This window comes from Hippocampus bargibanti, linkage group LG03, assembly GCF_051943395.1.
Source record: "Hippocampus bargibanti isolate YZ-2025 linkage group LG03, ASM5194339v1, whole genome shotgun sequence".
Taxonomy (NCBI): domain Eukaryota; kingdom Metazoa; phylum Chordata; class Actinopteri; order Syngnathiformes; family Syngnathidae; genus Hippocampus; species Hippocampus bargibanti.
Window position 1 is genome coordinate 15147992 of NC_142736.1, and position 22927 is coordinate 15170918.

The 22927-nt window shown below is 44.3% G+C and overlaps 2 protein-coding genes across 3 annotated transcripts in view; both read right to left on the reverse strand.

Moving 5' to 3' along the window:
• bbox1 (gamma-butyrobetaine hydroxylase 1) overlaps positions 1-7804 on the reverse strand; it is a 33365-nt gene extending 25561 nt beyond the window's left edge. The window contains exons 1-2 of one of the 2 annotated variants that reach the window (XM_088992198.1): positions 7701-7804; positions 14-179 (exon numbers count right to left, since the gene is read on the reverse strand). In XM_088992198.1, coding sequence (XP_088848324.1) covers positions 14-117 — 104 coding nt within the window. In that variant the 5' untranslated portion in view covers positions 118-179; positions 7701-7804. The remainder of the gene's footprint in view (positions 1-13; positions 180-7700) is intronic. The other variant, XM_088992196.1, reaches the window with a different exon arrangement.
• Positions 7805-8831: 1027 nt separating this feature from the next.
• On the reverse strand, positions 8832-12466 carry fibinb (fin bud initiation factor b). Its single transcript, XM_088992162.1, has one exon. It carries the CDS (start codon positions 12154-12156, stop codon positions 11527-11529), a length of 630 nt encoding a protein of 209 aa, XP_088848288.1. The 5' UTR covers positions 12157-12466; the 3' UTR covers positions 8832-11526.
• Between the last annotated feature and the right edge of the window lie 10461 nt (positions 12467-22927).

A 22927-nucleotide genomic window follows, 5' to 3' on the forward strand; every position in this document is an offset into this window, starting at 1 on the left:
GGTGGGACTCCACCAGGGGTCAGCTCTGAGCCCCTTCTTGTTTGCTATGGTGATGGACAGGTTGACAGACGATGTGAGACAAGAATCTCCTTGGACCATGATGTTTGCAGATGACATTGTGATCTGTAGCGAGAACCAGGCAACAGGTGGCGGAGAAACTAGAGATGTGGAGATATGCCCTGGAAAGGAGAGGAATGAAGATCAGTTGCAGCAAGACGGAATACAGTAAAGTCTCGTTATATCGATATTCAAGGGAGTCCGAAAAAATATTGATATAACCGGGACTATCGATATATCCGACCTTGTTTGCATGTAATTTTCTCCGTGCGTGCATAGAAATAGTATCGATATAACCGGGACTATCGATATATCCGATATCGATATAACGAGACTTTACTGTATATCAGAAACAGAATCAGAATCATCTTTATTGCCAAGTATGTAGAACACACAAGGAATTTGTTTCCGGTAGAACACGCTGCACTAGTATCGTCGTAAAAAAAAACTCCTAAGTGGCACTATACAGTTCCATTTTGGCTACTGTTGAAAGAGTTCAAAGAGTTAATGGCTTGGGGAAAGAAGCTGTTTAAATGTCTGCTGGATTTGGTGCGGTGTCAATGAGAGGGATCCAAGTGCAAGAGTGATGCTACAGGGTGAAGAGATAAAGAAGGTGGAGGATTTTAAGTACTTGGGGTCAACTGTCCAGAGCAATGGAGAGTGTGGAAAAGAGGTGAAGAAGCGTGTCCAGGCAGGCTGGAGTGGCTGGAGGAAAATGTCAGGTGTGATGTGTGATAGAAGGGTTTCAGTTAGGATGAAAGGAATAGTGTATAAAACAGTGGTGAGACCAGCCATGATGTTTGGACTGGAGACAGTGCCACTGAAGAAAAGACAGGAAGCAGAGCTGGAGGTAGCATAGCTGAAGATGTTGAGGTTTTCTTTGGGAGTGATCAGGTTGGATAGAATCAGGAATGAGTACATTAGAGGGACAGTTCATATTAGAGGCTTTGGAGAGAAAGTCAGAGAGGCCAGACTGAGATGGTTTGGACATGTCCAGAAGAGAGAGAGTGACTATATCGGGAGAAGGATGCTGAGCCTTGAACTGCCAAGCAGGGGACCGAGAGGAAGACCGAAGAGGAGGTCTATGGATGTGGTCAAAAAGGACATGAAGGTAGGTGGTGTGAGAGAAGAGGATGCACAAAACCGGGATAGATGGAGGACATTGATTCGCTGTGGCAAGCCCTGAAGGGAAAAACCGAAAGGAAAAGAAGACGAAATGTGCTATTGTATTGTATCGACGAAAAAGAAATAAAGCAGTCACAAAGACAGTAGAAAGCACCAGGGAATGAAACCAATATCAAGTCTCATCATGCTGGCATCATGCTGAGTCGAATGCCAAAGATTACAAGTGAGTTTTGAGACAGGTTTTAAAGATGGACAGCAAGGGCTTGCCGGATGTTCAGTGGAATAAAGTAAACATATTTGAAAACAGAGGTGTATATGTAGAGGTGTAGAGGTGTAGAGGTGTATATATATATACATATACAGAGGTGTATATGGACATTAGATCCAAGATGGCGCCGCGGATGGCAGCCTCGGTGACCCGCTCCCTAGTATTGTTCCTGGTTTTGCCATTTTCATTTGTTTTTTGCGATCCTACGCGACTCAGTTACACGAGGGAAGAGTTACTGAGCATTGGGGAATCCACTCTTGGACTATTTTCACCGACACACCAAAATCTACAAGGTTTTTCGGGGCTGCTCGCGAGCGGCGTAGCAGCTCTGTACGGAGCTTTGAGACGCCGGCGTAGGAGGGGGAAGCGAGCCGGCGTTTTCGTCAAGCTTCGGCAGCGTGGATTTCGAACGCCGCTCCCATCGATCCACCTCGCTAATCTACGCTCACTACCAAACAAGATGGACGAACTTCTGCTTCTCACAAAGACCAATAAAACGTTTGCCCGCTCTGCTGCGCTGTGCTTCACTGAGACTTGGCTCAGTGACCGCCACCCGGATTCCGCACTACACCTACCCGGATTCCGTCTCCTTCGGGCCGACCGTGATACGGAGCAATCGGGGAAATCCAAAGGCGATGGACTATGCTTCTACATCAACGAAGAATGGTGCACCGATGTCACGATGCTCGACGCACACTGCAGCCCTGGTTTGGAATCGCTGTCTCTCAACTGCAAGCCATTCTACTCGCCATGTGAGTTCGCTTCCTTTATTCTCGTTGCCGTGTACATCGCGCCACAAGCTAATGCTAACGCGTGTATACAAACGCTAGCGGACCATGTAAACCATCTTGAACTAAAATATCCAGAATCACCCCTGATCATTTTGGGCGATTTTAATCAAACACGTTTAAACCGTGAACTTCCCAAATATAAGCAGCATATTGACTGTTTCACCAGACTGTAACACTGTAACATCATACATCAGTTTCTGTGAGGACATGTGTGTACCAACAAAGTCCTTCCGCTCATTCAACAACAACAAGCCATGGTTCACTCCCAAACTCAGGCATCTTAGGAAAGAGAAAGAATCCGCATTTAAAAGCGGCGATCGAGCAGTTTACAAACTCGCCCGAAACAGGCTGACGAAGGAAATTAACATAGTAAAGAAAAGTTATGCGGAGAGGCTTAACAAACAGTTCTCCGCTAACGACTCTGCATCGGTGTGGAATGGCCTGAAAGCAATAACAAATTATCGTTTACCTTCCCCCCAAGCAGTGTACAACAATGGTATGGCTGATGAGTTAAATACATACTTTTGCCGATTTGAAAAGGACACCACCATTTCCCCGGTCTGCCCACCATTACCAGAAACTACCGTATCTCCGCCCTCTGCCCTACAGATCCACGAACTGGACGTTAGACGGCTCTTCAAGCAGCAAAAGATCAAGAAAGCTGCAGGACCTGACAGAGTGTCCCCCTCCTGCCTGAGAGTCTGCGCTGACCAGCTGGCTCCGGTCTTCACACAAATCTTCAACAGATCCCTGGAGCAGTGTGAAGTCCCATCCTGCTTCAAACAGTCTACTATCGTCCCAGTTCCAAAGAAACCAGCACCCTCGGGATTGAACGACTATAGACCTGTTGCTCTGACGTCTGTGGTCATGAAGTCCTTTGAACGCCTCGTGCTGAACCACCTAAAGAACATCACCGGACCTCTGCTAGATCCTCTTCAGTTTGCCTACCGGGCAAACAGGTCTGTGGAGGATGCAGTCAACATTGGACTGCATCACATCCTCGACCACCTTGACAACACAGGAACCTACGCAATGATCCTGTTTGTGGACTACAGCTCTGCGTTCAATACCATCATCCCAGAACTCCTCATCCCCAAACTTCTCCAGCTTGGTGTGTCCCCCACGATCTGCCAGTAGACCCTCAGCTTCCTGACAGGACGGACACAACAGGTCAGACTGGGAAATATATCATCCACAACACGAACCACGAGCACTGGAGCCCCGCAGGGATGCGTCCTCTCTCCATTGCTCTTCTCTCTCTACACGAACGACTGCACCTCAACGCACCCAGCTGTCAAATTCCTAAAGTTCGCAGACGACACCACGGTCATCGGTCTCATCGGCGACGAGTCTGCGTACCGACAACAAGTGGAGCAGCTGGAGCTCTGGTGCAGCCGTCACAACCTGGAGCTGAACACGCTCAAGACAGTTGAGATGATGGTGGACTTCAGGAAACATCCATCACCACAGCTACCCCTCACACTATCCAACTGCCTGGTGTCAACCGTTGAGACCTTCAAGTTCCTGGGAATCACAGTCTCCCAGGACATGAAGTGGGAGGTCAACACCAACTCTATCCTGAAAAAGGCCCAACAGAGAATGTACTTCCTGAGGCTGCTAAAGAAGCATGGCCTGCCACAGGAGGTGCTGCAACATTTCTACACGGCTGTCATCGAATCCATCCTGTGTTCTTCCATCACCGTTTGGTTCGGGGCCGCCACAAAAATGGACAAAATCCGACTTCAACGGACAGTTAGGACGGCGGAAAAAATCATTGGCACCGCCCTACCCACTCTCGAGGACTTGCACACTGCAAGAATCCAAACTAGGGCGCGGAAAATCCTACTGGACCCTCCGCACCCTGCCCACCACCTTTTCCAGCTACTCCCCTCAGGCAGGCGCTACCGATCCATGCGCACCAAATCCAGCAGACATTTAAACAGCTTCTTCCCCCAAGCCATTAACTCTTTGAACTCTTTCAACAGTAGCCAAAATGGAACTGTATAGTGCCACTTAGCAGTTTTTTTGACAACGATACTAGTGCAGCGTGTTCTACCGGAAACAAATTCCTTGTGTGTTCTACATACTTGGCAATAAAGATGATTCTGATTCTGATTCTGATGAGTTACTTTAAATAATTCCGAATGTCAATCAATTATTGATCAACATTTTAAAATTTGTTATTGGATCAACAGACTTAAGCAAATTGCCTACCTCAAAAAATAATTCAAATAACGGGGAGAATGCACAACTTTACATTTATGGATGTGACATTTCCCAAACTGCTTCTTTTCCTTTTGGCTTTTCCCTTCAGGGGTCGCCACAGGGAATTAGTGTCCTCCATCTAACCCTGTTTTGTGCATCTTCTCTCTCACCAGCTACCTTCATGGCCGCAATCACAAAGTCCATAGACTTTCTCTTTCGTCTTTTCTTGATCTCGTGGCAGTTTAAGACTCCGCATTCTTCTCCTAATATATTCATTTTCTCTCCTCTGGATACTTAAATATTTCCAAATGTCTACCAATTATTGATCAACATATTAAAATGTGTTCTTGGATCAACAGACTTTGATAAATTACTCACCTAAAAAATATTTAAATAACAGGGAGAATTTACAACTTTACATTTATTGATGTGGGATTTCCTAAACTACAGTGGTACCTCGGTTCTCGACCATAATTCGTTCCGGGACCCTGTTCGAAAAGCGATTTTTTCGAACACCGAAACCACCTCTTTGCTCCTGTCACTTGCGAGTTGACAGCGGGGTTGGGGGGGGGGCTGCCTCTTCCGGCCGTTCTCCACCCGCTGTCATTCTCTAATCACGGACACGGGGCATTCATACGGTTCGCGATCACCTCACCAATGCCGGAAGATTGACTCACCTCGCCACCGTACCTGGACTCTTCCTTCGATGCGCGAGTGTATCCGGTCCGAGGTATTTTCCCCGCGTCCCGTAAATTTATGTCATCTTCCGGGATTGCGTAATTTTGCACCCTCGTGTGCCATTTGCTTTTTGGCGTAGTAGGCGGGTCGGATCACCCCCTGCCTTCTTACTCGCTGTGTTTTCTTTGATTTGTGAATAAACATCCTGCTTGGGTAGTACATGTCTGCTTTGGGATCCCAAACATTCCACTACGTTCCGACGAGTCAGCTGCCGTCACTCTCGCTCAGAACGTGACAGCTACGGTTGTTCTTTTCTCTTAAAATATCTATCCAATGACACTTGCTCTCACTCCCACGGTCACATCACTAGATTTCACAGCCTCTTTATTCTTTAATATCGTACTGACCGTAGATTTTGCCATGCTGTATTCCCTCGTCAGATCAGACACTCGCACACCTCCTTCACATTTTGCGATTATTTTTTTCTTAAATGCAATAGTTGCACACACTACTTTTCTTTTGTCACTTTAAGCAGCACTTACTTTCTTTGGAGGCATGATTAGGGGCTAAAACTCTTCGTACACCTATTTTAAACGCTACAGCAAAACGCAGCACGTCCGCTAGCGACAACAGTTGGTCACAGAGAGAGATACACCCGTGCGCCGCTCAGCTCCCCACCCTCGCGTACGCACTCACGCGTCGTATTGGCGTTCGAACACCGATTGATGTTCGAACGCCGAAGCAAGATATCTAGAATATTTTGTTCGAACACCGATTTGTTCGAACAGTGAGGCGTTCGAGAACCGAGGTACCACTGTAATTCTTTTCCTTTTGGCTCTTCCCTTCAAGGGTCGCCACTGCCAATTAGTGTCCTCAATCTAACCCTGTTTTGTGCATGTTCTTCTCTCAAACCAGCTACCTTCATGTCCTCTTTCAGAACATCCATAAACTTCTTCTTTGGTCTTTGTCTTGGTCTCCTGCCTGGCAGTTCAAGTCTCAGCATCCTTCTCCCAATATATTCACTCTCTCTTCTCTGGATATCTCTCAACCATCTCAGTCTGGCCTCTGACTTTCTCTCCAAAACCTCTAATATGAGTTGTCCCAATATGGGTGTTATATTTAGTGAGACTTCGGCTTACGAACACGTTACCTTATGAACTTTTCGGTTTACGAACGTCTAATTTATGAAAATTAAACCTTGGAATATGTACTACTTTTCGCGATACACACCCACCACGGCTGGCGGAGTGATCTTCGGATCTAGCGCAGTGATCTTCGGATCTTCGGCGGAAGCACACGACCGAACAGCGCTCCAGCCGGCCCACCTTTCCACACCACAACCCCTCTCTCTGAATTCACACGTCGATCCCCTCCGAGGAGCTATTTGCAGATAATTTTGTGATTATGGGACCAAAAAAGACCGCACCACAGGCTTGTGTTCAGCCGAAGAAGACACAAAACAAAATCACCGTTGAGGAGGAGATACAGTGAGACCTCAACTTAAAAACACCTTAACTTACAAACTTTTCGTCTTACAAACGTCAAATTTATGAAAATTAAACCTTATAATAAGCACTATTTTCATAATACACACCCACCATGGCTGGCGGAGTGATCTTCGGCGGAAGCACACGACCGAACAGCACCAACAGTCCTTATGGAAGGTGACTCTCCTTCCATAAGCCATCAACGACCATCAAAAAGGTAAATAAAACTTTATTTTACAGCACAGTTTATTTATTTAATTACAGTCCTCATGCAATTCCCTTTGACCTTCGACCTCCAACGCCATTCCATCACAAATGTAAATAAAGTGACTTTATGATACAATGCAGTGTATTTGTTTCATTGCAATATAATAGCACATTTATTATACATAGAATAAGGTATGTTGTGTGTAGTTTTAAGGCTTATTTAGTTGATAAGTATATTTTATGGAAACCCGGGAACGGATTATTCCCATTTTAATGGTTTCCTATGGGGGGAAAAATTGGGATACACGCTTTTCGCCTTACACACTGTCTGGGAACCAATTAAGTTCGTATGACAAGGTCTCACTGTAGTTTCCCAAACAAAACAGAAATCAACAAAAATACACACATTTTTGTCATAATACATCAGCTCCTGTGACCTTAAACAAGACGTGACATCACTTTAAGCGGGTGGATTTGATTTTCAAACACACTAAACATAGCGATGGAAACAATCGTGCGTCAACAATGTCCTCCCAGTACCCCCCCCCCCCCGAATGTTTATTGAGTGTTTGATTCGTAAACATTTACAAACACACAAATCGTGTGGGAACAATGTGTGCGTTGTCGCTTTCTCGAAGTGACGTCCACGTGACGCCTCCCGACGTGGTTCAGACCAAAAGCCATACATCGAAACAATCAACTAGAATTTTATCGAAGCCATGCATGCGTGCTAGCTAGCTAAATGACGTCACAACTTGCCCCACGGGTCTGGACCGCGACGTTCCCTCGTGCTCGACTTGAAAGTTATCATTTTTGTTTCCAGCATTTATACACAGACTCAATGAAATATGATAGTCGAAAAGAACAATGTGGTTTGGCTACCTGTATTTAGATTTCCCAGGTCCCCGGCTCGGCGTCCGTCAACACAATCAGTGTGGAAGAGGAAAGTAGGCGAAAGGTCGCAGGGGGAGGCAGTGCAATATGACATAACAGCGCTCCTGTGTCTTCAACTCTTGTTTCCATCCACTCAGCCGACCTTGATTTATTTTCTCTTATCTTATGATATGATGCTTTGGTTATATGAAAACATTAAAACAAATCCAGGAAGAGTGTTATTGTCTCAGAACAATAAACTGAATCAAAATTACACTTCTCAGTAGATTGTCAGTATTAGACCCTACATGTTTCAAATCATATTTGTTTGCAACTCTGTCATAAAGGTGACTTTTCTTTGTGACAACAAAAGCAATATGCTATTTAATACTGAGTTACATCAGGGCTTACAAGGCTGATACAGTGAAATATGCATTTTGTAGTAGTCAATGTCCTAATCAATGAACAGATACATATCCAATAAAATAGCATAGTATTATTATGAATAATAAAAGTACTACCGTTAAAAATACATCTGTTTCATGACAAGTGGACAGATTATTTTAAGCACATATTGTATGCTTTGTTCCAACTATTTTGTCACGTTACATTGAAAATATCAATTTACGATGTGTAACCAAATTATTATTATACCTACTTACATTTAAGATACACCAACCAATGATTGTTACTGTGATTTACATAAAACTTCTTCAGTACCACTAACTATTGACTCTAAAATGCTGTTTTCAGTACACTGGAGAAAAGTAATGTGGGGTGGGGGTGGGGAGTGGTTGGTTGTGTGGCCCACTATTCCCTACCTTCCATCACTACCCATCTTATACATTCCAATGAGCAGGTTCTTCCTCCGTAACTCTCATAATTAGAGGGCCTCTGTTTGTGTTTAATTTAAAGCAGACATCTAAATCTTGTTAAGCAAACATTGAGGGGAACAGTCAAAGACTGGTCGGACTGTATGCCTAGTTATTATAGTGCTCAATCACAGTGTAGGGCTCTGTCAAAGAGCAAAGTCTGATTGTTCCCCACTGATTATTGTTACATTTGCTACAAGAATGACACACCTCAACACACGCACACACAAACACACGCACTCACACAGCAAATAAAATCATTTTCTGTAAAGTATTAAATCCTCTAAAATACATACCCATCTACCATCTCTTTATTTTTAAAAACACAATCTGATGTCACACAAATTATACTTTGAGGTTGAAAACCAAGAGCACTGCCTGCAGTCTTGATATATTTTTTATACATCTCACACGGACAATATATTACAACACATATATGCTTCTCAAATTTTAAACATAGCAAAAATAAAGAATATACATAAAAAAATATTATTGTTCCTGACACTGAACCAATTTAGTACAGTGCTTAAAAACATATATCAAACATTATATTGACTCCTGTAGGCCTTGCATTTTGAGTTAAATATTTAGCACCAGGCCATTAAAGGACAACCTACATCACTTTTTTGTTTCCTCACTTCTTCTTCTTTTCCTTTCGGCTTTTCCCTTCTAGGGGTCGCCACAGCGAATCAGTAACCTCCATCTTCAGTGGTATGATACGCATGTTTGTTTTGGCCCAGCTTTTACGTCGGATGCCCTTCCTGACGCAACCCTCTGTATTTATCCGGGCTTGGGACCGGCACAAGAAGACTTATGTCCCTTTGTGGCTACATCAGAAAAACGTTTTATAGCATCTAAAATACCCAAAACACGCAGTATGATATTTTTATTCAAATGCAAAACACCAATAAAAATGACTTAAAGTGTCCAAAATCTGAAAAAATGGGCATTTTCAGAAAGTCCCGCCCCCAGTTCGTGACGTCACGCCAAGACGTCTTGCATTGCTTGTGAATCAAAACAATGGCTTCAGATTCGGAGAATATGCTTTCTTGTTACACATCCAGTTATGAATATGATTCAAATAGTTCTGAAGAGGAAAGCATACATGCTTGCACTCGATTAAAGAATTTATTCCGTGCCATTTTGAGGCAACATTGGGGGGAAATGTCTCACCCAAAAAGAGGCAGAAAATGGCCACCGAGCTCTGAGGAATGCATCAGCCCGTTTCCACAGCCTGATAAATTCCTTACATGGAGCTTGGACGCCCTCTTCTGGCTCTTTCTGGTGTAACACGAGGTTTTCAGACGAAACAAACATTGACATGATGGAAGGACTGCTGCAATGCGTCCTTTTTTTCGGTCAGGGGCGTTCCTTCAGTGACGTCACATACGGACTCATCACCAACTCAAAAACAAGACTTCCGGAATATTCAGCACGAGTCTTAAAACGTAAAATATAGCTATATGCAGTGGAATCTTTGTAAAATACGCTCAGTAGAAGTCATTTGAAACAATTTTACAAGTTATGGACACAACTTGTCCGGAGACGTCGGTTGCCCTTTAAGTGACTGTGAAATCTTTGCTGGCCTGTTCCAAAATTAATACATAGACTATTAACAACCCTTTGTGCATTAGAAACGATTTTGGAATGTCGGAAAATATATTGTAGTTTGATTCATTTCCATTTGATGATCCCATCTTCCTGAAAAGCAGTTATTCACTGAGTCTGTCAGAAATTAACATGTCTTGCAAAAGGGGTTTGTGGCATACTCTGTGATCATGTTCTTAGTTTTAGTACAATCAGGGGTGCTGCCAGTGATTTAGGACTGTGGGGGGAAAAATGCTTTCAAAGTGTAATTTTCCTGGGCCCTTGTCTGTTATGGGTCCATAGAATTGTCATCACTTTCCCCACATCTAAAAACTCCACCTCTCATGTCATTGCTGGATACAATTCAGTACACATTTGTGGTTCAATGGACCACACTTTCCATGACGAAATGAGTAGCTCTGACTTCTTCACAATTTTGCTGACTGTTTATTTGTCGTCATCAACCCAAATAAAATGTTATTATTTATAGGTTCAACCTGATACTGACTATGTATTGCACAAAAACAGCTTAAACAGCTTTCTCTCTAAACAGTAACCCAAATAAGTATAACTGTATAGTGCCTCATTTTTTTTATGATCCAAGTGTATTTTGATCTACCGGAGACAAATTCTTTGTGTGTTCTATATACTTGGCAATAAAGATGATTCTGATTCTGAAATATAATTTGTTAAACTATTAACCGCTTTACATCCTTGGAAATGTTTGAGATTATTACCATTACAGTCACAGTACGTACTGTGATGTAAACTACCTGTGCCCCACTGAATCTATTATTTTTAGATAAGTACACCATGCAATGGAGATTTGTTTAGGTCAAACCTGATGAATTACATTGGAGAAATCCATGGGATAAAAATGCCATTTAGACAAGTCTTAGAACTTGGCATCACAACAGGACAATACTTGGTAAAATACTTTCCACCGCTGTCTGTTCCCGAGATTACAGATGTTTTAAATTCAGAGCAGCCGATATGCTCTGACTAATATAGACAAAGGTGATAATTCTCCTGTTTGATTGACATGGTCAGAGAACACATTTACAATATGTTTATGACTACAGTTTGCCCTTTGTCTACAACTGCAGCGCACACTGCAAAAGACTATCCAAAACTTCATGAGAAGGGCAAACGATTCGCCACAACTCCAAATATGATGCCATTCAGTTCACGCCACTGCAAAAACACACCATAACAATAACAAATATCATTCAATCGGTAAAAAAGAACAATATTATATTTTGTATTAAGGAATGGATGTATGCATCTAATTGACTGTGCTTGAATGTGATTGCGATCCATTAAAGTCACATGCATAAAGTAAAATAGACGGGGAAAGGATGTGTGAAACTCTTCTCTTAGTACTTCATGTATTCATTCTTCAGCCTACTGAGCCGTGTGCCGTGGCTGCGGACGATGAGCGAGAGCAGCTCATGTTTGTCCCTCAGACCCAAAGAAATGTCGAGTGTCTCCTTCAGGGTGTCCCTGGTGCTCACGATCATGTTGAGGAAGTCGTCGCTGAGCCGGTGCTCTTCCTTCAACTCGCTCTCCTTGCTCTGTTTGAACTTCGCCTCGAGCTCCAGCAAAGATTTCTCAGAGTTCGTGGACGCGTCACGTATCTGCGTGGTCTCTCTCCGCAGATACTTCCCGTAGCTGTCCTCCCCGTCCAGGTCGTACGAGATGCTCTTCCCGATCCCCTCCAGCACTCGGGCAGAGTCTTCAATGTGCCGCTTGATGATGGTGAAATCGCCCCGAACGACAGAGTCCTGGTCCTCGTCGAGGCCACACTTTCTTTCATCGGTCATTCGAAAGAGCAGTTGGCATTTCTCCGGGTCGTCGTTCTCCTCGTAGTCGCCGTCCGGTACAAAGTAGTGGTGAAAAGTGCCGTTCGACATCTCTGGCTGGAGATGTCCACTGTAGGAGGCTCCACACAGCGTCAACATCCCCGCACACACAAGCAAGTGCATAAAATCCATTCTAATGTTCATAAAAAAAGTCACTTGCACACAATCAACTAACTCAATGTGTTGCTGAACGACCTTTTATAGACTTACTCCAGTTCACACGGAAGCATTTCGAGCGGCTTTTAAATTATTAAAGCTGTTCAGTTTCGCATCGAACTCGTCGAAATGTATTTTGTTGATGCCTCAATGATGTAAAAAGTGATCAAGTGTTCTCTCTGTGGCGCGGAGCAGCTCCCACCACGCCGCTGCAAGAAAAGCGAGCTTCTGAGTGGAAACCATTCAACTTACGACTTTGGTTGGTGCCACAAACGCAACATCTTGACGGCGCGACGAGTTGTGCGAATTTTGCCTCAACTCGTCTCGCATTTCATGGCGTCATTTCAAGGCAGCCCTCGGGGGAATGGGTCAGTCTGCTACTACTCGGAAAACAGGAGCAATCACTGCTTTTCGCAATTGGAATTGAATTACATATCAATGGCTGCAATATCATTTACACTGGCACATCACCTCCCGGCCCCGGAAACAAGCATGGAAAGGTGTCCTGACTAGCTTTTTGAACCATGTATATTTCTTTGAAAATATCAGTCAATTTATTTGGATTGCATTGCATTTGTCTTTATTAGTCTCGCAGTGGAGAAATTAACATTTCACAGCCGCAAAGTGATGAAAGGAATAAAAGTAGAAAAACAAAGTACATGAGCTGCTGGAAAGGCAGCCACGCTCGCGGCGCCGTCTTGAAGTCAAAAGAACAAAAAAAAAAACTAAATGACAAATAATAACACAACACAAAGACAATATGACAACACAAAGACACATGGAGTCATTCCTTCTAAATCACTTTCTGTACCCTCTTTGTTATATGAAGCAGTTCTAGATGAAAGAGAAGAGGATCAAAGCATCTTTTCACCATTGGACCAGGGACATCATGGTCGAATGTGCACATCGACTACAAGCGAAATGTTGAAAGCAAACGTGCAATACATACTAATATTTATAATTTTAAAGATAGCCGTAAAATGCTAATATTAGCCTGCAATACCTACTAAATTTATTTATAGTAAGCTAAGAAAACTCATTTAGAGGGTATTGAAATTGCAACAAAGAACAATGTCCATGTCAAATCTTATACAGTATATTGTGTGCACGTGTGTGTGTGTGTGTGTGTGTGTGTGTGTGTGTGTGTGTGTGTGTGTGTGTGTGTGTGTGTGCGTGCGTGTGTGATTGTGTGCGTGCGTGCGTGTGTGTGCGTGTGTGTATCCGATATGCTTCATTTTCACAAGGGTCATAGGGTGTGCGAGAGTGGTCACAAGGTTTGCTGGATTCTATTCCAGCTTTCTTTGAACAGTAGGCGGGGGACACACACACCTTGCCTGTATGAGTTTATTCCGGTTTCCTCCCACATTCCAAAAACATGCATGTCAGGCTGATTGAACAGTCACAATTGTCCCGAGGTGTGAGCACAGGTGGTTGTTTGTCTCTGTGCACCCGGCGATTGGTTGGCCACTGATTCAGGACGTGACTCACCTACGCCCCGAAGATGGCTGGCAGAGGCTCCATGCAACCCCTTAACCTTTATAAAAATAGAAATAGAAAATAGATGGATGGATGGATGCATGCATGGATGGATGCATGGATGAATGGATGGATATTGTTGACATTCTTCATGAAATGTACCAGCTTTGTAGATTTGAACAATGTAGATGGCTGCCTGATCGAAATTTGTCTCTGGCTTGAGCATAACATGCATTCTCATTCATTTTTATATGCTCCTATATAATGTAGTCAATACAGTCCAACATTGTCACATGTTCAAATCTCTCTGTGTATTTCCCATCTTTCCCTTCGGCTTGATGAAGGCTGGTAATATTTAGAGTACCATAGTAAATGTTTTGCCCGCCATTTGTCAAATTTTATTTCTTGTACATGTATTGAAATGAATTTACAGAGCTTAAATTTGCATCCAAAATCCACATTCTCTTTTCGTTTTCCGTTGAAGCAGCACATTCCGAATTGACTTTAATACAGTAAAGTCTCGTTATATCGATATCGGTTATATCGATAGTACTGCTTATTACGATACTATTTCCATGAACGCAAGGAGAAAATTTACATGCCGCAGGATCGGATATATCGATAGTCCGGTTATATCGATATTTTTTCCGACTCCCGAGAATATCGATATAACGAGACTTTACTGTAGTTTGCCGAAGTTGCTTTTCCATTACAGATTCCAGTCCCACAGCACAACACGGCACACTAGCAGCATGTTGATTATGCCAACATTTCTCGACCACTGCTTTTGGGACAATTGAAAACGTGAATTTCCATTACAATATGGAGCAATGTCACATAGTACAGCCCATCAGATACACAACACCATTCACATATAGACAAGAAACCAATTTTACCTCGCAGAACATTGTTATATTGAGTACCACAGCGTGACGTTTTAGGCCGATGGCAGTTTGCAACATGACTGACAACTTCATCACACTCCAAGATAATTTTGGCCACTATTCATAAAAAGTATTTGACACAAAAGAACTGTGTGTGTGTGTGTGTGTGTGTGTGTGTTTGTTTGTGTGCGTGTGCATGCGTGTGTGCGCGCGCACTCCTGTTGTACAGTGAAAGCTGCAGCTTAAGATATCTTGTAAAATGTTGACTTCACTCATAATAAACATGGCCACATTTTACTCAGCAAATAAAGCATTGACCTACAATTTTATATGATTCGTCAAAGCTGAAAGCTACTTCTTTTGCTTTTTATATCTCACGTTTCCTCATATAAAATGAACACGAATGTTTTTCTTCACCAACAACTCTTGCATATGTACGCATCCCATGATTTGTAGTTTTGTGTGCTGTTGTTTCAACCAATTCATTCAAATATTTCTGTGAGAAGCATGCACAGCACAATATCGTATGATTGACCCTCAGTCAAATCAGAATATTCTGCTTCTGCATTCGTTTTGAATGGCCAGGTCGCATCTAATCTCATTTCAAGTCACTGTCACGTCCGCTCGAGGAGTGGTGACAGAACTCGAGGGACGACGGGAAGTAGTAAGGGTTGGATCCGAAATACACGGTGGAGACAGTGATTCAATAAGAGTCTCTACTGAGACACATAAGGCAAAACAGGAAATCAGGCAATGGAGGAGAACAGCGAAACAGACCTGCGTGCGGCTGGGTGACGGGGAACTTCAGAGAATACACCGGCGCAGACCGAACGGTCAGGGTGGCTTTTATAGCCAGAAGGCATAATTAAGGAAATGAGGAATAGGTGAGTGAGTCCGAAGAGCAGGGAGAGGAGGGGCCCGCTCCAGGAGCAGAGGAGGAGGTGACAGTCACCACCTATGCATGCCAAGCCTCATTTTTTTAGATCTATATTGAAGGACATCAGTCGATGTCACAGGGCAGGACAGTTGCTAACCAGCACGATTACTATTTAAGCCATAATAATTAACAGAACAATAAACTGATGTTTTTATTTTATTACATGGCATTGAGATGTTGAAGTTTGCCTCATACTATCACTAGTTATTCTCGAATGCCAAGACTTTTTTTTACAGTGTCTTGCAGAAACGAAAACAGGCAGGTTTTTGTTACTGTTTCATATCAGAATGTTAATTTAGAAACAAACAGCCTATTGTGTCCCACTGCTGAACAATTTCAGTTGAAAAAGGTGGTAGGGATTCTCCTCGCATGAGTATATTTTTCCAGTGGAAAATGCAAATGACGCAGCCCACCAGCTTTCCCACTGCATGACTGTTTATTTGGAAGTCTTCGAGTTATGACTGTCATCCAAGAGTCTTTTAAATTGAAATGACAGTTTGTGAAGTTGTAGTTTATTTTTCTTAGGTTTAGTGATGGAACTGAAAAATAAATTTTACATTGAAAATCCTCCTGTAATCCAGTCAGGGCAAATCAGCATGAGTCAATATTGCGTCCTGGGAAATCTGTCTTCATGTCTTTGTGGCCCTGATTTTAATGACTGTATTTACCTTTGCCAAGTCTCTGCTCAAGTCTGTACAAGTACTAAAGAACCTCGTCCTGGACTTAATCCAATTTTAACAGAAAGTGCTTTGAAAATGGAATATGTAGGCTGGATTTTCATTCTTTATTTCTCTCTGTCTCCCTTTTAAGAGAAATTGTCTCATTTTACAGTTACAGGGAAGAAAGAAAGGACAATCGTTTTAGGTCAAGGTATGTTATTCAGTTTTACATTTAATGAACTTAATTATAACTTTATGTTCTGAAATGAATTCCAGACACTCATATGGGACTGTGCCATGAAATAAACCGAGGCTGTGAAAGTTATTAACTGTAACTACACATATCATTGCCCTCTAACTCTCCCTCAATGTGTGTCTCCACTTGGTGCTGAAAGGACTTGCTCAGAAACAGACCCACCATTATTGTTCGCCAAATAGGAAACAAACTCTGCAAAAGCAAACAGGAAAGAAGAACCACACACTGAAAACCACAATGCAGAGCGAGATTGGATATCTTTCTGCAGAAGCGTTCAATGACTACATCCACGCAGCTTTAGTTTAACAGCAGCCTCACATCACGTGCAGTGTTTAGTTAAGAGGCAGAGAGAGATGGAGAACCAGGTGTGACAGCAGCTGATGATTAAGTGCATGCTTAATTGCGAGAAGGGACCGGAGACAGCTGTCCAATGGGTATAATAACATGGTGAACTGGCCTGGCAGGTTAGAACTGGCAGACTTGCTCATTGACAAAAAGGCTGTTGATTAATGGGGTCAGACTTGAATCAGTCTGCAGGGATGATTCCATCACACAAGACTCAAGTTATACTTCAATCAGGGCATTGCTGTTTTAGAATACAGTACAGTCATGTTATATTGTATTATTTGATGCAGTGGCAGGCTGTGCATGTCACTCCTAGGCCTTCAGTAGTTCTACGACTGAATCAATCCACAGCTGCCACTGTAAAAAAGTGTGGTGTAATTTACTACACGTACTGTACTGTACAAGAGGGTGCAGTCAGTGTAACTGTAACTGTAGTGTGAATAAGAAATCACATGTTAAACTTGGCCTTACACGCAGTACAGACTTGAAAGGGTTAATCCGATCAGTGAGTGGGTGTGGCTGTGGAGTTAAGTTCTGCCTGAACCAGGTGGCTCTTGTTAGCCAAGGGAGACACACCGCCGGTGAGTCCACATGTTGCATTTCCGCGTTCTACCTTTCTGTTGATTTAAACTAAAATAATGTCAAAGTAGTGATAGAAATGATTGTGAATGAGTTGCATTCATATTCTGTCTTTCCATTTGTAGGTTTATGACCTACTTCACTGCTCGTCTACCAAACAAAAAATAACCAATGTATTCAAAACTCTCATCTCATCTCATTTTCCGTACCGCTTAGTCCTCATTAGGGTCGCGGGGGTTGCTGGAGCCTATCTCAGCTGTCTTCGGGCACGAGGCGGGGGACACCCTGAATTGGTTGCCAGCCAATCGCAGGGCACACAAAGACATACAACAGTCACTCTCACACTCACACCTAGGGACAATTTGGAGTGTTCAATCTGCCTGCCATGCATGTTTTTGGAGTGTGGGAGGAAACCGGAGGACCCGGAGAAAACCCACGCGGGTCCGGGGAGAGCATGCAAACTCCACACAGGGAGGCCGGACCGGGACGCGAACCGGCGACCTCTGCACTGTGAAACAGGTGTGCTAACCACTCGGCTACCGGGCCGCCCTGTATTCAAAACTCAATTAACAATAAATAACGAGAGTGAGTTCAGTTGTATCAGTGTGTCTCTGGGATCCCTTTCGGTGGGAAAATGTGGAAACGGAAATTGACCGAACAGTAACTGTGCAAAAATGTTTGATAAAACTGTACATAGAGCAAGTATTAAAAAATCACATTGATATACAGTGATACCTTGGCTGTGTGCAAGGCGAAGTGTGTATCCCAAAAATTAGTTTCCCATAGGAAACCATTAAAATGAGAATAATCCGTTCCCGGGTCCCCACAAAACTTAATTTTCTACTTTCTAATTTTCTAAGCCTTAAAACTACAGAAACTGCAGTCTGGTTGATGGGATACTTTTTCAGAATCAGAATCAGAATCAGAATACCTTTATTCGTCCCGCAATGGGGAAATTTGCAGTCCACAGCAGCAATTGAAGAGGGATGGGGTTGGGATGGGAGTGAAAGGATAGTAAACAAGATATTCTAAGCATAACAGAATAAAAATGTCAACTGTATACTGTGCAAATGTAGATGTGCAAAAACCGTTCTGTAAACAAGACTGTACATAGTGCAGAATCAAGAGATGCATTTAGATATATTGCAACAACCCATATTTACAAGTGTCCAGTTTTTTTTTTTTTTTTTTTTTCACATGTGATCATTGGGAATTGTGAAGCCTGACAGCAGTCGGTAGGAACGAGCGGCGGTACCTCTCCTTCTTGCAGCGCGGGTGTAATAGTCTCTGGCTAAAGGAGCTACCCAGAGCTGTCAGGATGGGCAGGAGGGGGTGGGAGGGGCTGTCCGTCATAGCTTTTAGTTTAGCTAGCGTCCGTCTGTTGCCCACCTCCTCAAGAGAGTCCAGCGAGCAGCCCACGACAGAACTGGCCCGCTTGACAAAGCGCTCCAGTCTTTTTCTGTCCCGGGTGGTGATGCTGCCTGACCAGCAGACAATGCCATAGTGGATGGCTGATGCCACCACAGAGTCATAGAAAGTCTTTAGGAGTGACCCCTGAACTCCAAAAGACCTCAGTTTCCTGAGGAGGAAGAGGCGACTCTGTCCCTTTTTGATTAGGGCATCCGTGTTTGTTGTCCAGTCCAGTTTATTGTTGAGAGTAACACCCAGGTACTTGTAGGAGGTCACCCTCTCAATGTCCGAACCCTGGATGTTCAATGGTGCAGGTGACGATTGTTTCCTGCAGAAATCCACCACCAGCTCCTTGGTTTTGCCGGTGTTGATCTGGAGGTGATTCTGCTGGCACCAGTCCACAAAGTCCTTTGTCAGTCCCCTGTACTCCCTATCGTCTCCCTCTGTAATGAGGCCGACAATAGCTGAGTCGTCAGAGAACTTCTGAAGGTGGCAGGTTGGGGTGTTGTAGTTGAAGTCCGAGGTGTAGAGGGTGAAGAGGAATGGAGCCAGGACTGTTCCCTGCGGCGCTCCGGTGCTGCAGAGAAGCCTGTCCGACTCACAGTTCTTTACCCTCACGTACTGTGGCCTGTTTGTGAGGTAGTCTGTAATCCAGGATGTGAGGTGATGGTCGACTCCGGCATGCTGCAGCTTGTCCCCCAGTAGACTGGGCTGGATGGTGTTGAAGGCACTGGAGAAATCGAAGAATGTGATCCTCACCGTGCTCCCAGCATTCTCCAGGTGCAGCAACGCCGTATGGAGGAGGTAGATGATGGCATCCTCCACACCGATGCTGGGCTGGTAGGCAAACTGCAGCGGGTCCAGCGATGAGCTTGCCAGCGGTCGCAGGTGGGCGAGGACGAGTCTCTCCAGCGTCTTCATCAGGTGAGACGTCAGCGCCACCGGTCTGTAGCTGTTGAGCTCTTTGGGGTTGGCAATCTTGGGCACTGGGACCAGGCATGACGTTTTCCACAGCTGTGGAACTCTGCCCAGCTTCAGGCTCAGGTTGAACAAGTGCTGGACAATGTCACACAGCTGGTCGGAGCAGGTCTTGAGGAGTCGGGAACTGATGTCATCCGGACCTGCTGCCTTCCTCACCTTCATCCTCCTCAGTTGGTTCCTCACCTGCGCAGTTGTGACAGACAGGCAGGAACCAGGAGGCAGAGTGGCGGCTGAGGGTGTGGCAACGGTTGGGAGGGCAGATGTTGGTTGTGGAAAGCTGGTCGTGAGAGGGGGCAGGGAGGGTAAGGCCACAGTGAGAGTTGGTGCAGGTGCAGCTACAGGTGAAGTTGACGGTGGGCCGGGGGCGGCTGGCGTCTTGTCAAACCGATTGAAAAAGCGGTTGATTTCATCTGCCCAGTCCTTGTCTTTTTCGTTCAATGTCACTGGGCTTTTGTGGCCTGAGATGTTTTTCAGGCCCTTCCAGACACCAGCGACATTGCTGGCTTGCAGCTGCTCCTCCATTTTCATCCTGTAGGCCTTCTTCCCCTCTCTGATCTTCCTCCTCAGTTGGATCTGCACGGCCTTCAGTTCCTCTCTGTTGCCCGACACAAAAGCCCTTTTCTTCTCCTTCAGGAGGACTTTTATGTCGGGATTAATCCATGGTTTGTTGTTGGCAAAACACCGCACAGTCCTGGTGGGTACGGTGTTTTGTTCACAAAAGTTAATGTAGTCTGTGATGGTGTTGGTGAGTGAGTCAATGTCTTCCCCATGAATCTCAGTAAAGAGCTCCCACCTGGTTGAATCAAAACAGTCCCGCAGAGCTTCTTCAGCTTCTGTGGACCATCTTTTGATCGTGCGGGTCACAGCTGGTTGCCTCTGGACAAGGGGTTTGTACACAGGCTGGAGATAAACCATATTGTGGTCTGCTCTTCCGAGAGGGGGGAGGGGGGAGGGTTTGTATGCATCCTTGGCGTTTGAATAAAATAGGTCCAATATGTTATTGTCTCTGGTGGCACAAGTTACATACTGTGTGAATGTTGGGAGGGAGAATTTCAGGGAAATGTGATTGAAGTCCCCTGAGATGATAAACAAGGCGTTGGGGGACTGGGTTTGCAGCTTGTTTATAACAGATATGAGGGCATCGGAGGCAGCGCCGCCATTTGCCGTAGGGGGAATGTACGTCGTCACGGCTATGACGTGTGAGAATTCCCGTGGCAGGTAATGCGGCCGAAGGCTAACGGCTAGCAGCTCGATGTCCCGAGTGCAAAGTTTTTCCTTCACCGTGATGTGCCCAGGATTGCACCATTTGTCATTCACAAATACAGCAATCCCCCCTCCTTTCTGCTTACCGCTGCCTTCATTTCTGTCCGCTCGTACGAGTTGGAAGCCCTCCAACTCTGCGTGGGCGTCCGGAGTGATTGCCGAAAGCCATGTCTCCGTGACGAGTAGCAAGCTGGCTTCCCGGTACTCCCTCTGATGTCGCGTTAGCGCCGCCAGCTCGTCCATTTTATTTGGGAGCGATCTCACGTTCCCCATGATGACGGACGGGAGAACGTGTCGGTATTTCCTCGTTCTTTTGCGGCGATCTTTCCCGGCCCGACATCCTCGTTTCCTCCTCTTCAATTCATCGGGGATGTCTGGTGCGGCGGCCGCTAGTCCGCTATTAGCCCGCCACGCTAGTAGCTGGTCTCGACTGTAAACAATGGGATTCCGCGTGCGCGTGGATTCCCCGTTCACAGGAGCGATGAAAAAGTAAAAAATAACGGCGATGAGCAAAAGAAAAGATGCCCATCTCCTCTCCGTAGGTTTATGGAGCGAGATCAGGCAAAACAAAAACGGAAAAGTAAAGAAGTGAAGGAGTAGACAAGAAAGGGAAAGAGCTGCTGTGGAGGCAGCCACACAGGGGGGCGCCATCTTGGAAAAAACCTAACCTTAACCTTCCAGTCTACACTCTGCCTTTGACTATCAAAGTTGAAACTGTCGTCTGCCTGTCTCTTTAATGCCCCCCCCCCCCATTGCTGCGTTCTTGACCAATCACGTGGCTTTAACTGAAGACTGGGTGTTGGCAATAGAGGACGAAAACAGTCAGCTGCCATTTTGTTGTTTGAAGAACGGGCTCGTTCGCGAACGACACATCACTCATTGAGGCAGCTCCGTGTACGAAAAAAATTCGTATGCCAAGGTAAAGTTCGTATGCCACTTTCCGACCTGCCTCTCTGATTACGTTCGCTGTAGTTTGCCAGTTATCTGGAAGGACCTCTTACCTACCCAGTGCTTGTCTTAACTCCTTCCTAAAAGTCATGCAACACTCTTCCTTTTTCAACTTCCACCATTTTGTCCTCTGTACTACCTTTGGTTTCTTCATCTTCCTCACTACTTTGTATCTGTTATGAAGTGCAATATATCCCAATAAGACCTCGGACTCTAGAGCAGCTAAACCCACCTCACACTCACGAACAGGAAAGAATTCAGCCAAAAAAAACGTTATAATTTGTGTTCTCAGTTACCAAATGGAATGGAATGGAAAGATGATTTAATCAAGTGGTAAACATGTCACAGTTTTTTTTTGAACTGGTTGCAGACATTGAATTCAAAATGCGTAACTACTTAAAAAGAACAAAAACATAAAATAGTTTGATCCGTTTTAACATTTACCATATTGTCCTTGGGGTATATTCAATTTAATATAGTTTGGAAACAAGTTGCAAGTCGCTGTTTTACACAATGTCCCGAATTCATTTGGAATTTGTACAAAAGATGGACATTTGGGTAGAGAATTTGATCCCAGTTATTATCAAAACATTAATATGCCAATGGTGGTGAGGATGGACTTCATTGAGCCTGGCAAACTCTTAGAAACCAACTCACACAAACCTCTGTTGAATATGAAAACAAATCTGTGTTGAACTACAGGAAAGGAAAACAACATCAATTTCCTCATCTCTGAACAACCTCAATGAACATATTTTTGTTGCACATCTGGAAACATGATTACCTTTGGGTCCTTATGTCACAGTTGAATTTAAATTAGGTCCAGACACCACACTTTAAGACTCAACAGTCTGCTACGTTACCTCAAGCCAAATTAAGTGACCCAGCAAATGGAGTGATGATAGAATGGTGTCAGTAGCACAGTCCATCATGCCAACTCTTTCAAGTGCGCTATGTGAAATAAGTTATGAATCATGTAGACCCACATTTGCCAACATGAGACTGAGAGCTTCTGTGCTTA